Source organism: Macaca mulatta, chromosome 16 (assembly GCF_049350105.2).
Source record: "Macaca mulatta isolate MMU2019108-1 chromosome 16, T2T-MMU8v2.0, whole genome shotgun sequence".
NCBI lineage: Eukaryota > Metazoa > Chordata > Mammalia > Primates > Cercopithecidae > Macaca > Macaca mulatta.
This window is the reverse complement of record NC_133421.1, coordinates 6,992,181-7,006,930: the sequence shown is the minus strand read 5'-3', so window position 1 is coordinate 7,006,930 and position 14,750 is coordinate 6,992,181. Positions and strand designations below refer to the sequence as shown.

Below are 14,750 nucleotides of genomic sequence, written 5' to 3'. Positions count from 1 at the left end.
GGCTGGTTGCATTTCGGCTTCTTAGGTGCCAAGCCTGCTCGTGCCCCGGGGTCCCAGCCAGCCGGGGTCCCAGGAAGCTCGCGCTTCCTCCCCCTTGCGCCGCCAGTCTGGTTGCCATGGAGACAAACCTTGCTGCGCAAAGACTGCCGAGCCGCCGGCCGGGGAGCTGGAACCCAGCGAGCCAGCGTCTGCAACAGGCTGGGGGCGGAAGGAGGAGCCAGGCAAAGCTGCGCCTCCGCTGAGAGGCCCGGCGGACCCTGCAGAGGCCCCCTGCCCCTCTGGCTCCGCCCCCACCCGGGGCTGTAGAAATACAGCCGCAGCCCAGACCACCGCCCACTGCGCTGCGACCCAGACCCAGCTGACCCACCTACCCGCGATCCTGCCCATGGCTGACGGACTCTTTCAGCGCAGACCCTGGGGTCCCGAGCAGATTCGCCCGGACCCCGAGTCCGAAGGCCTGTTTGACAAGCCTCCCCCGGAAGACCCTCCCGCTGCCCGTGCGCCCAGGTTCGCGTCGGCCGCGGGCAAGAAGGCTGGTCGGCGCGCGGGCGGGAGGGCGCAGGGGGGCCGCGCCGGGCAGCCCCCGAAGGCCGCATCGCGCCCCCAGCCCAAGGAGGAGGCGCCTCCACTGGTCGAAGGCTGCTATCTCGACCATTTTCCGCACCTCTCCATCTTCATCTACGCAGCCATCGCCTTCTCCATCACCTCCTGCATCTTTACCTATATCCATTTACAGCTTGCCTGAGTGGCCAGCGCGGGACGGGGTGGGCGCAGGACCGAGCGGGGAGGGAAAGGGAAAACAGGGCTCGGCATTTTGTGTTTTGGAACACACCCCCTTCATGTAGCTTTCGATGCTTCTTTCCTTCTTTGTTGTCACTATCTTTGTCTATCAGTAGGAAAGTACAAAGTAGCTGCAGGCAATGAAAGAAGGGTGCTGTTTGCACCTGCAGGTTAGGGGTGGGGGCGTTTAGAATTCTGGGGTGTGATTGAACCCCGTTTATAACTAGGAGAATGTCGCTGGACCCCTACCACTCTGTGACGCGGGGGCACGCGCAGGGAGCCCATCATTTTGTGTTTGGGGAGCTCAGAGTGCGCCCAACCTTGGATTCTTTAAGGGATGAGCCAGACCCAGACCCGCGGCCTTCTAGAGAGGGTCCCGTGGGGAGGGTCGGCGCCCTGGCCCGGGCTGGGCCGGAGCCCTGTGATGCTGCATCGCCCCCAGGAGGAGCCGGCTGTGCCCCGGAGTTGGCGCGGCCGAGAGAGGACAAGACCGCGCCGCAGGCGTAGCTGGAGGGCGGGACTCGGTAAGTGGCTTTCGTCGGGGTTTCTTGCTGCGCCCCCAGGGGCTCTGGCTGACCACGACTGTGCGTTTTTCCTGCCTTAGACTTTGTTGTCGCTGCCTGGAGGAGCCGGAGGAGCTGTCTTACCAGGAGACCACGCCCTGGAAGTGTCCGGGACTCGCGGGACCTGTGGCTGCAAACCCCACTGGGACGCAGGCCCAGAGCTGGCGCACTCCTCAGGATGAGACTCTGGGGCCCTAGCCGGGGTCCACGGGAGGGCTGTCCTTGGGGACTCTAGGATGGCTTCGTTCTGGCCCGGAGCCTTTCTGGAGCTGTGGCACCCAAGACAAAAGGGGCTGAGGGATGTGTCATTGACAAGAGTTAGTGCGGGAAAACCACCTGAGCCCTAGGGGTTTGTCATCTTAGACTCAAAAGGCTTAATACCAGAAACCACTTTGGCAAGATATTTACCCACCGGCCATCTCTGTTTACTCATGAATGTTAAATGTCAAAACGCAGCGCTGTAACCCTGCATAGTCTTTACTTGCAAATGTCTGTAATCTGTAATTGTGATACCTCTGATGGAATAAATTATCTCTTTTTCAGTCTCCTCTATATTCAGTTCTCCATTAATTTCCAACTCTGCAGTGGACCCTGCCCAACTTCCTAGTCTGCTCCACAGCATTCCCTACTGTCCCTCCAAAACAGACTTAACCCCATGACCCAGTATTCCAAAATGTAGCCTCTCCCTCCACTGAATAGCTACAAGGCCCTTCGATGGCATCTTTCTCCACATCCGGTCCTCACAACACGCCGGTATTCGAGTCTACCGTCCTTTTATGGCAGATCAGCCACTATCCCATTGTGGCATTAACTCTGCCCCTCAGTATTTGGTCTCCACTTGCTTCCTTTACAAAGACCAAGTACAGTCCCCCAGCTAAGCTCTGGAATTTGTCCCGTGGGTCTTTACAAATTCCCTGTTTTCCAATATCAGGGCCTTGCCACTTCTCAGTTCTGACTTCCCATAATCCCATATCACTCTGTGCCTTGATATCTTGTCCCCGGACACTTATTTCAGTGCCACAAGTATGACATCCAGTGTTCCCCAATGTCAGCTTGTGCTTTACAATCACACTTTACTACAACAATTTCCCCACAGCAATCGGTGGCACTATTTCCCAAAATTACGTCTCCAGGCCGGGCGCCGTGGATCACGAGGTCAAGAGATTGAAACCATCCTAGCTAACATGGTGAAACCCCATCTCTGCTAAAAATACAAAAAAAAAAAAAAAAAAAAAATTAGCCTGGCGTGGTGACCGGCGCCTGTAGTCCCAGCTACTCGAGAGGCTGAGGCAGAAGAATGGCGTGAACCCGGGAGGCAGAGCTTGCAGTGAGCGGAGATCGCACCCCAGTACTCCAGCCTGGGCGACTGAGCAAGACTCCGTCTCAAAAAAAAAAAAAATTGTCTCCAAAGGACCACAATATTTATCCCTCACTGGTTTCCAGGTTTCAAACTTGGATATTCGATCTTCTGCTATCTCTTAGTATTAAGTACTCACGGACTCCCAACATATAGCCTAGCGCTCTCCAAACATTTGATCTTATTGTCTCCCTTTCACACATCCCCTGTTATCTCTCATCCAGTCCCGCAGGGACTACTCAGGATATGATCCCCCAGCTTCCTTTCCTCAGCCAATCTCCTGACAGTAGACTCGTCCCTCTCTTCCCAAAACCAAAGTTCCCTGTTCCTCAACATTCGATCACTGTTCCACAATATCATGGCCCTTTTTGTGCCAACAAATCTGGGCCTCTGTTTTCTTTTTTTTTTTCCCCGAGATGGGGTCTCTCTCTGTGGTGCAGTGGCCAGCTCACTGCAACCTCCACCTCCCAGGTTCAAGCGATTCTCATGCCTCAGCCTCCCAATTAGCTGGGACTACAGGTGCGTGCCACCATGCCCAGCTAATTTTTTTTTTTTTTTTTTTTTTTTGAGACTGAGACTCACTCTGTGCCCCAGGCTCGAATGCAGTGGCCTGATCTTGGCTCACTGCAACCTCTGCCTACTGGGTTCAAACAATTCTCCTGCCTCAGCCTCCCGAGTAGCTGGCATTACAGGTATATGCCACCACGCCCGGCTAACTTTTTTTGTATTTTTAGTAGAGACAGGATTTCACCATGTTGGCCAGGCTGGTATTGAACTCCTGACCTCAAGTGATCCACCCGCCTCAGCCTCCTAAAGTGCTGGGATTACAGGTATGAGCCACTGTGCCCAGTCTGGGCCTCCATTTTCTACCCCAAATTCCAACACCTGGTTCCCATGACTATACTGTTATTAGATCCTATTGCCTCTACAATCTTAATATTGGCTTCAATATTCTCCTAAATATCCAGCCCCATTTGATCCCCTTATTTCAGTATTCATTGCATTGTTCCCCCTACTTGATTATTGTCTCAATATTGTACTCCAATCTTCCTTGACATTCACCCCATCCCTGCTGTCTCCAATATTAAACTCACTCCAGCCCCCAAATTCATTTTCTTTCCATACCCCCATATTCTCTCCTATCAGCCCATCTCTCTTCCCTATGCTTCTCCCGATTTCACTCTCTTTCAAATTCCTGGTTCCATAGAGCTCCAGTACCTGGCCTGTATTTTCTAATCAATATTAAATTTCCATTACTCTCACATCATCTACACAATGAGATACTACTTCACACTCTCTAAGTATTTTAAGTGTACACTTAATTTGTACACTTCAATGTGTACACACAATAAGTGTGTACTTTTAGTGTCATCATGCGTCTAAGCTGGCCAATTTTCCTCTTATATAGTTTGAGTTATAGTTTAGGTATCCCAGGAATATGTGATCACGTGTCTCTCTACTGCCCACCTAATTTCACTGTTACTGCCTACCTGTATTGAGCTTGCAACTGTCCTCCAATTTCTGGGCGTCCAGTAAGAGTTTCCTTTGTCCAAAATATCAAGTGTTTCCCTGTCTGCTTAGTATACACAGACAGCCTTTTAGACCGTAAAAACAAATGGGCCCCCAAGCCAGGTGCAGTGGTGCATTCCTGTAGTCCCAGTTACCTGAGAGGCTGATGCAGGAGGATCGCTTGAGGCCAGATATTTGAAACCAGCTAGGCAACATGGCAGAGACCCCATCTCCAAATAAAACAAAACGAAAAACCAAACAAACAAGGACCCATTTTGGGGGGTCCTTGTGCCGTGCTGCTCAAGAATCAAATGCTAGAGTCTTACTAGCCTGGCAGGGGTCACATGCCCATCTTTGGCTAAAAGACAGAAGAGTCATCTTAATAGGCAATCCTATGAAAATAGCATGCAATAGGAAAGGAATAGTTCCCAGAGGAAGATTGAAGAGCCATGGATGCTAAGCAGGTAAAAATATTAGATATCCGGTAAACCGACTTTCGGTAAGTCACAAAGGATGAAGGCAACGCCAACTGTTTTGGGCAATTTGGGTTGTCAGTCATAGGTAAATATATGGTGATGGTGAAGTAAGCAGTGGATTCTGATTATCATGGAACAGTAGTAAGTTTAAGTTGTTGAGAAACAGTTGAAATTTAGCTATTTGAAACAGTAGAAACTGATACTGGGAAAATGGATTAATTTTTGTTTGTTTGTTTGTTTGAGACAGAGTCTTGCTCTGTTGCCCAGGCTGGAGTGCAGTGGTGCAATCTTGGCTCAACACAAGCTCCGCCTCCACCTCCTAGGTTCAAGCGATTCTCCTGCCTCAGCCTCCGGAGTAGCTGGGATTACAGGCATGCACCACCATGCCAGGCTAATTTTGTATTTTTTTTTTTAGTAGAGATGGGGTTTCTCCATGTTGCTCAGGCTGGTCTCAAACTCCCAACCTCAGGTGATCCGTCTTCTTCAGCCTCCTAAAGTGCTGGGATTACAGGTATGAGCCACTGCGGCCGGCCAGATTAATTTTTTAACTATGTCATTGCTTGTTAGGGTCCAAGCACTGGAGATAATTATCAGGAAAACAGAGACAACCCTTGCCTTCATGGAGCTCACTTTGTTAATGATGGAACTTACCAGGTGGCAGGCTTAGTATTTTATATAGCATGAGATCATTGAATGCTCACAACCCTATGAGGTAAGTTCTATTATTCTTCCCATTTGGCAGATGAGGAAACAGGCATAGGTGAGATGATTTGCCCAAGGTCACAGCAATGGAGCAAGATTTCAAACCCAGGCATTGTTTCTGGAGTGTGTATTCTTATTTTTACCAGCTATATTAAGACATAATTCATATAACTTACAACTCATTCATTTAAAGTGTAAAATTCAATGACTTTTAATATACTCAGAGTTGTGCAACAATTACAATTGATATTGGGACATTTTTTGTTTGTTTCTTTTGTTTGTTTTTTTGAGACTAGGTCTGGCTCTGTCACTCAGGCTGGAGTGCAGTGACGCAGTCTCGGCTCACTGCCACCTTCACCTCCTGGGCTGACACAATTCTCCCACCTCAGCCTCCTAAGTAGCTGGAACTACAGGTGAACACCACCAGGCCCAGCTAATTTTTGTATTTTTTGTAGAGATGGTTTTTTTTGTTTTTGTTTTTGTTTTTTGAGATGGAGTCTCACTGTATTGCCCAGGCTGGAGTGCAGTGTCACCGCAAACTGCAACTTCCACCTCCCAGGTTCAAGCAATTCTCCTGCCTCAGCCTCCCCAGTAGCCGGGATGGCAGGTGCACACTGCTACGCCTGACTAATTTCTTGTATTTTAGTAGAAACAGAGTTTCACCATGTTGCCCAGGCTAGTCTCAAACTCCCGAGCTCAGGCAATCTGCCTACCTGGGTCTCCCAAAGTACTGGGATTGCAGGCGTGAGCCACCACTCCTGGCCTCTAAGTGTTCTTTATATATTTTAGATACAAGTCTATTATTAAATGATTTACAATTTATTGTCGCATTCTGTGAGTTGTCTTTTAACATTTGTGATGGTGTCTTTGAAACACAAAAGTTTTAAATTTTGATGATATCCAGTTTATCTATTGTTGCTTTGTTGCTTATGTTTTCAGTGGCATAGCTAAGAACCCACTGACCCATTCAGATTATGAAGATTTAAACCTAATACATGTTTTCTTCTAAGAGTTTTATAGTTTTAGTTCTTAAATGTAGGTCTTTGATCCATTTTGAGTTCATATTTGTACATGGTGTGCAGCAGGATCCAACTTCATTCTTTTGTATGAGGGTGTCCAATTATCCCAACACCGTCTGCTGAGAAGATTCTTCTTTCCCCATTGAATTATCCCAGCACCCTTATCCAAATCATTTGACTGTAAATGTGAGGGTTAATTTCTGGTTTTTGTTGTTTTTTAATAATTTGTGTGTGTGTGTGAGAGTTAATTTCTGGATTCTGTCTCTCTCTTTTTTTTTTTTTTTTTTTTTTGAGACGGAGTCTCACTCTGTCCCCCCGGCTGGAGTGCAGTGGCATGATCTTGGCCCACTGCAACCTCCACCTCCCAGCTTCAAGCGATTCTCCTGCCTCAGCCTCCCAAGTAGCTGGGATTAAAGGCTTGCACCACCAAGCCTGGCTAATTTTTGTATTTTTTTTTTTTTTAGTAGAGATGGGGTTTTGCTATGTTGACCAGGCTGGTCTTGAACTCCTGACCTCAAGTGATCTACCTGCCTTGGCTTCTCAAAGTGCCGGGATTACAGGTGTGAGCTACCTTGTCTGGCCTGGATTCTTATTTCTATTATATGTATCTATATGTCTATCTTTATTCCATTAATACACAGTCCTGATAACTGTAATATTGAAATTGGAATTTGCAGTAAATATTGAAATTGGAAAGTACAAGTTCTCCAACTTTGCTATTCTTTGTCAAAATTGCTTTTGCTAGTCTAGGTCTTTTGAATTTCTATATACATTTCAGGATCAGCTTGCCAATTTCTACAAAGAAGTCCATTAGAATTTTGATAGGGATTGTGTCTGTATTAGCATCATGAAAACGGACGAATACAATGAGTTTTCTACATTTTCTGTTAAATTTCTTCAAAGGATTTTATTTTTGATGTCTTCAAAATAGAATTGTTTTCTTAATTTCATTTCCTGTTTGCTCGTTGCTAGTGCATAGAAAAATAATTGAGGCTGGGTACAGTGGCCCATGCCTGTAATCCCAGCACTTTGGGAGACTGAGCTCGGGAGTTTGAGACCAGCCTGGGCAACATAGCAAGACCTCATCTCTACTAATAATTTTAAAAATTAGTCGGGCGTGGTGGCAAGCTCTTTGTGGTTTCAGCTACTCTGGAGGCTGAAGTGGGAGGATCGCTTGAGCCTGGGTGGTTGAGGCTGCAGTGAGCTGAGATCTTACCACTGCACTCCAGCCAGGGCAACAGAGCGGGACCTTATCTCAAAAAAAGAAAAATAATAGCTTTTCTTACATTGATATTATATTCTAAATCCTTGCTGAAACTCATTTATTTCTTCTAATACTTATAACTATGAGTTCTAATAGTTTAAGATGACAATAGGATGGTCTTAGACAAGATCGTATCATCTGCAGACATGATCTTTCTTTCCAATCTGGATTCCTTTTATTTCTTTTTCTTGTGTAACTGTCCTGGGAGAATCTTCAGCACAATGCTGAATAGGATGCTGGGTGGACATCCTTTGCTTTCTTTCCTGATATTCAGTCTTTCACCATTAAGTGTGATGTTAGCTGTGAGTTTTTCATAGATGTCCTTTACCAGGTTGAGGAAATTCCCTTCTGTTCCTAATTTGTTGAGTGTTTTCTGTCATGGAGGGGTGTTGAATTTTGTCAAATGTTTTTATGTGTCTACTGAGGTAATCATAGAGTTTTTGTTCTTTATTCTATTGAGGTGGTATATTTCATTAATTCATTTTCAGATGTTAAACCAATATTACATTCCTGGGATACATCCCACTTGGTCATCGTGTATAATCCTTTTCATATACTACTGGATTTGATTTACTTATATTTTGTTCAGGAATTATTATTATTATTATTATTTTTGAGACAGGGTCTCACTCTGTTACCCAGGCTGGAGTGCAGTGTTCATAATCATGGCTCACTGCAGCCTCAACTTCCCTGACTTGAGCTATCCTCCCACCTCAGCCTCCCAGGTCTCTGGGACTACAGGCATGCACCACCATGCCTGGCTGATTTTGTCTCGTATGTAGAGATGGGGTTTCACTATGTTGCCTAGGCTGGTCTTGAACTCCTGTATTCAAACAATTCTCCCACAACAACTCTCCCAAAGTGCTGGGATTACAGGTGTGAGCCACCAAGCCTTTTTTTTTTTTTTTTTTTTAGACAGTCTCATTCTGTTGCCCAGGCTAGAGTGTGGTGGCAGGACCTCGTCTCATATTGCAACCTCTGCCTCCCGGGTTCAAGTGATTCTCGTGCCTTAGCCTTCTGAGTAGCTGGGATTGCAGGTGCATGCCAGCAATTTTTTGTTGTTGTTGTTTTTTGCTTTTTGAGACAGAGTCTCACTCTTATCACCCACGATGGAGTGCAGTGGTGCAATCTTGGCTCACTACAACCTCCACCTCCTGGGTTCAAGCAATTCTTATTCCTCAGCCTCCCAAGTAGCTGTGATTACAGGAGCACGCCACCACACCTGGCTAATTTTTGTATTTTAGTAGAGATAGGGTTTCACCATGTTGCCCAGACTAGTCTTGAACTCCTGAGCTCAGGCAATCTGCCTGCCTTAGCCTCCCAAAGTGCTGGCATTACAGGCGTGAGCCACTGCACCCAGTTATGCTTTTTTTTTTTTGCATTTACATCCATTATGTAGTGGTGAATAGGCATGACAGTAGAGAATAAATAAAACCAGGGACGGTTTGGTATTACAGAACAACGGGATCTAGTATTGGGGTGGGGGGAAGAGTGAGAAATTGGGTGATTGATGCTGGATGGGAGATGGGACAATTTTTATCCTTTATTCTATTGTGGTTCTATTTATTCTGTTCTATTGATGCATTTTCACACGTTAAAACAACCTTGCATCCCAGGGAAGCAGAGAATGGGTAACCAGCTGTATATAATTCTGATTCATTTGTAAATTTCTGAAGGGAGAATTTACTTATTGGAGGACGATAGGGCCAACTATATTATTTCTGCAGAGACACCACCATGACAAACAGCAACAGTAATGCCCAGCAGTTATTAAGCATGTACTCAACACGAAATGGACCCCTGAGTTCAAACACTGGATTTCACCCTTCTATCCAGGTCATGACCATACTTAACTGTATTAAGATGAACCATATTACTGCATGTAATAATGACAAGGCCTCAGCAGTTGTTTCCTTAATAGACAGTTTATATCCTCATGAACATCTCAATATTCTGATTTCACTAACATGTCTGCTAATAGGTATATCGTTTCCTGTGACTGCTGTAACAGACCGATGACTTAAAACAACAGAAATACATTCTCTCACAGTTCCGGAAGCCAGAAATGCAATCCACCTGTTGGCTCTAAGGGAGAATCTCTTCTTTGCCTCTTCCAGCTTGTGGGGGCTGCATTACTCCAAACTTTTTTTTTTTTTTTTGTTTTTGAGATGGAGTCTTGCTCTGTCACCAGGCTGGAGTGCAGGGGTGATATCTCCGCTCACTGCAACCTCCGCCTCCCGGGTTCAAGCGATTCTCCTGCCTCAGGCTCCCGAGTAGCTGGGATTACAGGCATGCGCTACTACACCTGGCTAATTTTTTATATTTTTGGTAGAGACAGGGTTTCACCATGCTGGCCAGACTGGTCTTGAACTCCTGACCTCAAGTGATCGGCCCACCTAGGCCTCCCAAAGTGCTGGGATTACAGGTGTGAGCCACTGCGCCTGGCCCCAACCTGCCTTTGAGGTCGTAATACCTCCTCCTTTTGTCTGAAATCTCCCTCTGCCTTTCTCTTATAAGGACACTTTTCACTGGATTTAGGGTCCATCCAAATAATGCAGGATGATCTCCTTATCTCCATATCCTTAATTATACCTGCAAAGACTCCTTTTCTGAATAAGGCAACATTCACAGGTTCCAGGAATTAGGACATGGACCTATCTTTTGAGGGATCACTGTTCAACCCACTACAGATTTTGAATAAGCTACAAATGTGAAAAGGACAGTGTTTTCAAATGAGTAAAAAGTCATACTGGAAAGAAATATACCATGGCATTATAGACAGCAGAAAATAAAAACCAAACCTTTTAAAACACATATATTTAATGTACAGAATTGGAAAAAGGACTTCTTGATAATAAACATATTTCATGTAAACACAAGCTTTCAGTATCTATGAATATTTCATTGCAAATACACCCTAAGTTACTTCTTCTCTACATAAAGGAGAAACTCCAAGTTCTGCTCTTTAGGAAGACATGGAGGGCAAGCAACACCTTAGGAGCAGCCATTGCTATTTCTCCCCTTTCCCTGGGTGACCTAACATTTTACAGGGACTAATGATATAAAGAAATATTAGATTCCATTGAGTTTAAACACAAATTTCCCACTGAGGGAATTAAATATTTGATGCTTGTGAGTATGAATAAATAATTAAATACTAGGTATAAGGCAGATTCCGAAACCAACTGAAGTATGAAAACAAATTGGCATGGATATGTAACAGTCAGTAAAATTAAATTTCACTACTGAGTATGCTACACGCTTCCTTCTCTGTTCCAGTGGGTTCTCTTTTTTTGTGTAAGGTCTTCTCTGGCTGGACTCTAAGACAGTCATTGCTTAACATCACCAGAATTTTTGTCAGGAGATTTATTTCGGAAATAAACCAATTTCTTTTTTATTAAAGACCAAGGTTGTCTTTTTTGCTACATGCTTCTTTCCACTACATATTGACTCCCTGATGTAAGAAAATGTACAGGGTGAGAGCAAGTACTCTATGTTGGCTGTCCCGCAGTGTAATGACTGGTTAATAAGAAAGTCACTCAGCCTGGGCAATATAGTGAGGCCTCATTTCTGCAAAAAAATTAGCAAAGCATGGTGACACGCACCTGTGGTCCTAGCTACTTGAGAGGCTGAGGCAGGAGGATCACTTGAGCCCAGGACACAGAGGTTGCAGTGAGCCAAGACTGTGCCACTGAACTCTACTATAACCTGGGTGACAGAAAGGGACCTTGCCTCAAAAATACTACTACTACTAAAGGAGCCACTCGTTTAATCCTTTTCTCATCTGGTCTCATCCAAAGAGTAAGTCAAAATCATCAAGGTCACAAAGGACTTATGACCAAGGTACAACTCTGCAAGTATCTTTAACTGGCCATGGCTTCTTCGTTTGATCCCTTCCCACTTATTAGAAGACTCTAAGGAACAGATGCTGCAGCCTCGTTCAAAGAAGTACACACATACCTCAGGAAAGTGGACCAAAAAAGAGGAAGACACAGAATACAAGAAAGAGTATGGTTGGCTTGAACAGTCATTAGTATAAATTCCTTATGATTCTACTTTTTGACAGGCTCCTCCTTTTGACTACTGAGCAATTAAGATATTTTCAGTCGTTTCGATTCCTTTTCCACACCGTCTCTAATGTTCTGTAGTTTTCTGGAGTTCTGAACCAGGGACACTAAACTCTCCCTAAAATCACTAGTCCCATGATCTCTGCCAACATTTTGAAGCTCATCAAAGAAAGTCAACGTCTGTTTGAGTTTGGCCTGAACAATTTTTTGCTCTTCTAATTCTGCAAGAAGGGCCTGCTTAGTACATAATTCAGTCTTGTACTTCTCCTGTAACTGTTCAATTTCTTTCTGGAGATGCTGAAAATCTTCCTCACTATAAGGTGTTTCCTTACATTTATCTTCAGGAAGCAAGATGTTTGAGGGAATACGTAAAATCAGCTGCAAAAACAGTTGCTCCATTTTGCTAAAAAGGTTATCAAAATGTCCTTTCATGAAGCAAAGAAATTTCTCTGTGCATTTGCGAATCTGCACTGGGCTAATATCACAGTCTGGGATGCCATCCAGCTTCTTCAGAATAACCTGTTCAACGGCCTGCATCACTTCAAATAGGTAGTCTTGAAATGCAATGTAGATCCGAAGCATGCATGTTTGTGGCGTGAAGCCAAAGAACTGGGCCTCATAGGTCATTGGATCCACAGACATCTTGGCTTATTTTGCTATGTTATTTTCAGGTGTGAAAAACCTGCAAATGTAAAAAGGAAATAATTCATTTGGAAAAAAAATCTTCTGCAGGATAACAAATCACATTACAGATAGCAAACAAAGCAGCAAATAAACAAAAAATAAGGAGTTTGTTTTCCTTTATACCTGATGCCACTTCCACAACAGAATATAAACTCTTGCCTCTCTGAGGCTCCTTCCATCAGCCTATACCCTCCCTGTTCCCCTCCTCATTGTTCACTTCCCTTACCTGTGACTTTGGCACAGATCACAGTCTTCTGAATTACCATCCTAGAAAACTTTGAAGTCTAAACAGATGACTTAACCAATGCCCTAGAGATTCAGTTTCTTGAGCTTCAATGACCTATAGCTCCACCTTTTAGCCACCTGGCTCTTGATATTTGTAACCACTCTTCCAAACTGCTTCTACTTTTTGACTACCACCTCCTATAAAATTCTTCCAATTCTTATATACTCATATTACACCCTAATCTTCAAGACTTACAGCCCCTCCACCCTCTCTTTCTGTTCTCAGCCTCTCCCATTTCTCTTCTTTCCTTATTCATTTTAGGCCTCATGATCTATCATTTTGATCACTCCACTGCTGATGTCCTCAATTTGCTTGTTCTCCAGCCAAGCCATATGAAAAAACCCCAGTTAGAAGATGAGTAAGTCCCTTGTCAGCTTTATAACCCTGACATGTTTTTTTAAGGGTCTGCAAGCAATTCCTCTCAAATATAAACATCTAGGAAAATAAACCCCTATCTCCTTGCCATTGTGGGAATTCAACTTAGGCATCTTTTTCTGAGATGAAATGATATGCTTGTCATAGAAATAAGAGAAGTTTTATTATTCAGATAAAGGCAATTAGCTAAAACAAACTGCTACTTCAATTATCAGGTGAATTTAGAATGCACTTTATGAAATAATTTGCAATAAGCAGTACAGTCAAATCTTCTTATGGGAAGATGCAGCTAATCTTAAGAATTTATGTTTGTAGGCCGAGCACGATAGCTCATGCTTGTAGTCTCACCACTTTAGGAGGCCGAGATGGACAGATCACCTGAAGTCAGGAGTTCAAGACCAGCCTGGCCAACAGAGCAAAACCCTATCTCTACCAGAAATACAAAAATTAGCCAGGCGTGGTGGTGGGCACTTGTGATCCCAGCTACTCGGGAGGCTGAGCCAGGAGAATCACTGGAACCCCAGGCGGAGGTTGCAGTGAGTCGAGATCGTACCCCTGCACCCCAGCCTGGGCAACAGAGTGAGACTCCGTCTCAAAAAATAAAATAAAATAAAATAAAAATTTACGTTTGTAATGGCTAAATATAGAGTGGTTATAACTGTTTGGCCGTATATGTAAGGTAGGATTTCTGTTTTTTTTTTTTTTTTTTTTTGTGAGACGTGTTCTGGCTCTGTCACCCAGGCCGGAGTGCAGTGGCACAATCACGGATCACTGCAGCCTCAACCTCCCGGGTCCAAGCAATCCTCCCACCTCAGCCTCCCAAGTAGCCAGAACTACAGGTGCAGGCCACCATGCCTGGCTAATTTTCTTGTTGTTGTTATTTTTGTTTTTGTTTTTTGAGACAAAGTCTCACTCTCTCGCCCAGGTTGGAGTGCAGTGGTATGATGTTGGCTCACTACAACCTCGGCCTCCTAAGTTCAAGTGATCCTCTTAGCTCAGCCTCCCACGTAGCTGGGATTACAGATGTGCGCCATCGCTAACAACAAAAAATACACTTCCTTGATTAACTCCTTCCTTTTAATTCCCATCAGGACCTCTCTTCGGGCACTGGCTGATAAACTTCTACCGCCTCATCTTCTCTGCTAGACTTAAAGAGTTCCTGAAGGCAGAATAAATGTGGCTTGATCAGTATTTGCCGATTCAACGCAGAGGTGCCCAGGCCATCTTAGTGAGTTAAGCGAAGACCCGGCGATCGCGCTGCACAGGACCCAGAAGCCAGAGCGCCGGAACTTCCGGCCGGCTCCCGGCATCCGTCGGGCCCCGAGCCCGCGCTGCATGCTGGGACCTTCAGGTTGGAGCCCGCTGTAAGGCCGACCCACGGGCCGCCGCGCTCCCTCGCGATGCCGCCTAAGCCAGTCTCGCCCGTCCCCGCTTCTCCTCAGAGAAAATGCTGCCCCGCAGTACTTACCGGAGCGACCATGAGGGTCACGAATTCGAGCACACACAGGCTTCCCGCCACCTCCTTTAAACCGCCGCTGGCTTGCCAGCGACAGACGGCGCGGTTGGCTCCCCAAAATTCCGACTGATACGCGCCTCGGCGAGCGAAAGTAAACGCGGGATACTCTCGCGTTCCTGATTGGCTGGTTGGGGACACGTCAATTATGACAG

General features: G+C 45.3%; 2 protein-coding genes across 4 annotated transcripts; one reads left to right on the top strand and one right to left on the bottom strand.

The window, feature by feature from the left end:
• Positions 1–335: 335 nt before the first annotated feature.
• On the top strand, positions 336–1,895 carry SMIM48 (small integral membrane protein 48). Of its 2 annotated transcripts, XM_077970100.1 has the most exons (3): positions 336–507; positions 1,223–1,304; positions 1,385–1,738. In XM_077970100.1, exons 1-3 carry the CDS (start codon positions 386–388, stop codon positions 1,523–1,525), a joined length of 345 nt encoding a protein of 114 aa, XP_077826226.1. In that variant the 5' UTR covers positions 336–385; the 3' UTR covers positions 1,526–1,738. The 2 variants fall into 2 exon arrangements, with proteins under 2 accessions (XP_077826226.1, XP_014973876.2); XM_015118390.3 differs by having other exon boundaries at positions 336–1,304; positions 1,385–1,895.
• Positions 1,896–10,470: 8,575 nt separating this feature from the next.
• On the bottom strand, positions 10,471–14,669 carry MIS12 (MIS12 kinetochore complex component). 2 transcript variants are annotated; one of them, NM_001194189.2, is given in 2 exon segments: positions 10,471–12,419; positions 12,648–12,867. In NM_001194189.2, a coding segment is annotated over 1 exon segment (618 nt). In that variant the 5' UTR covers positions 12,380–12,419; positions 12,648–12,867; the 3' UTR covers positions 10,471–11,761.
• Between the last annotated feature and the right edge of the window lie 81 nt (positions 14,670–14,750).

Coding starts and splice junctions, on each gene's coding strand:
- SMIM48 (XM_015118390.3), top strand. CDS start 386: ATGGCTGACGGACTCTTTCAGCGCAGACCCTGGGGTCCCGAGCAGATT.
- MIS12 (XM_001101672.5), bottom strand. CDS start 12,379: ATGTCTGTGGATCCAATGACCTATGAGGCCCAGTTCTTTGGCTTCACG.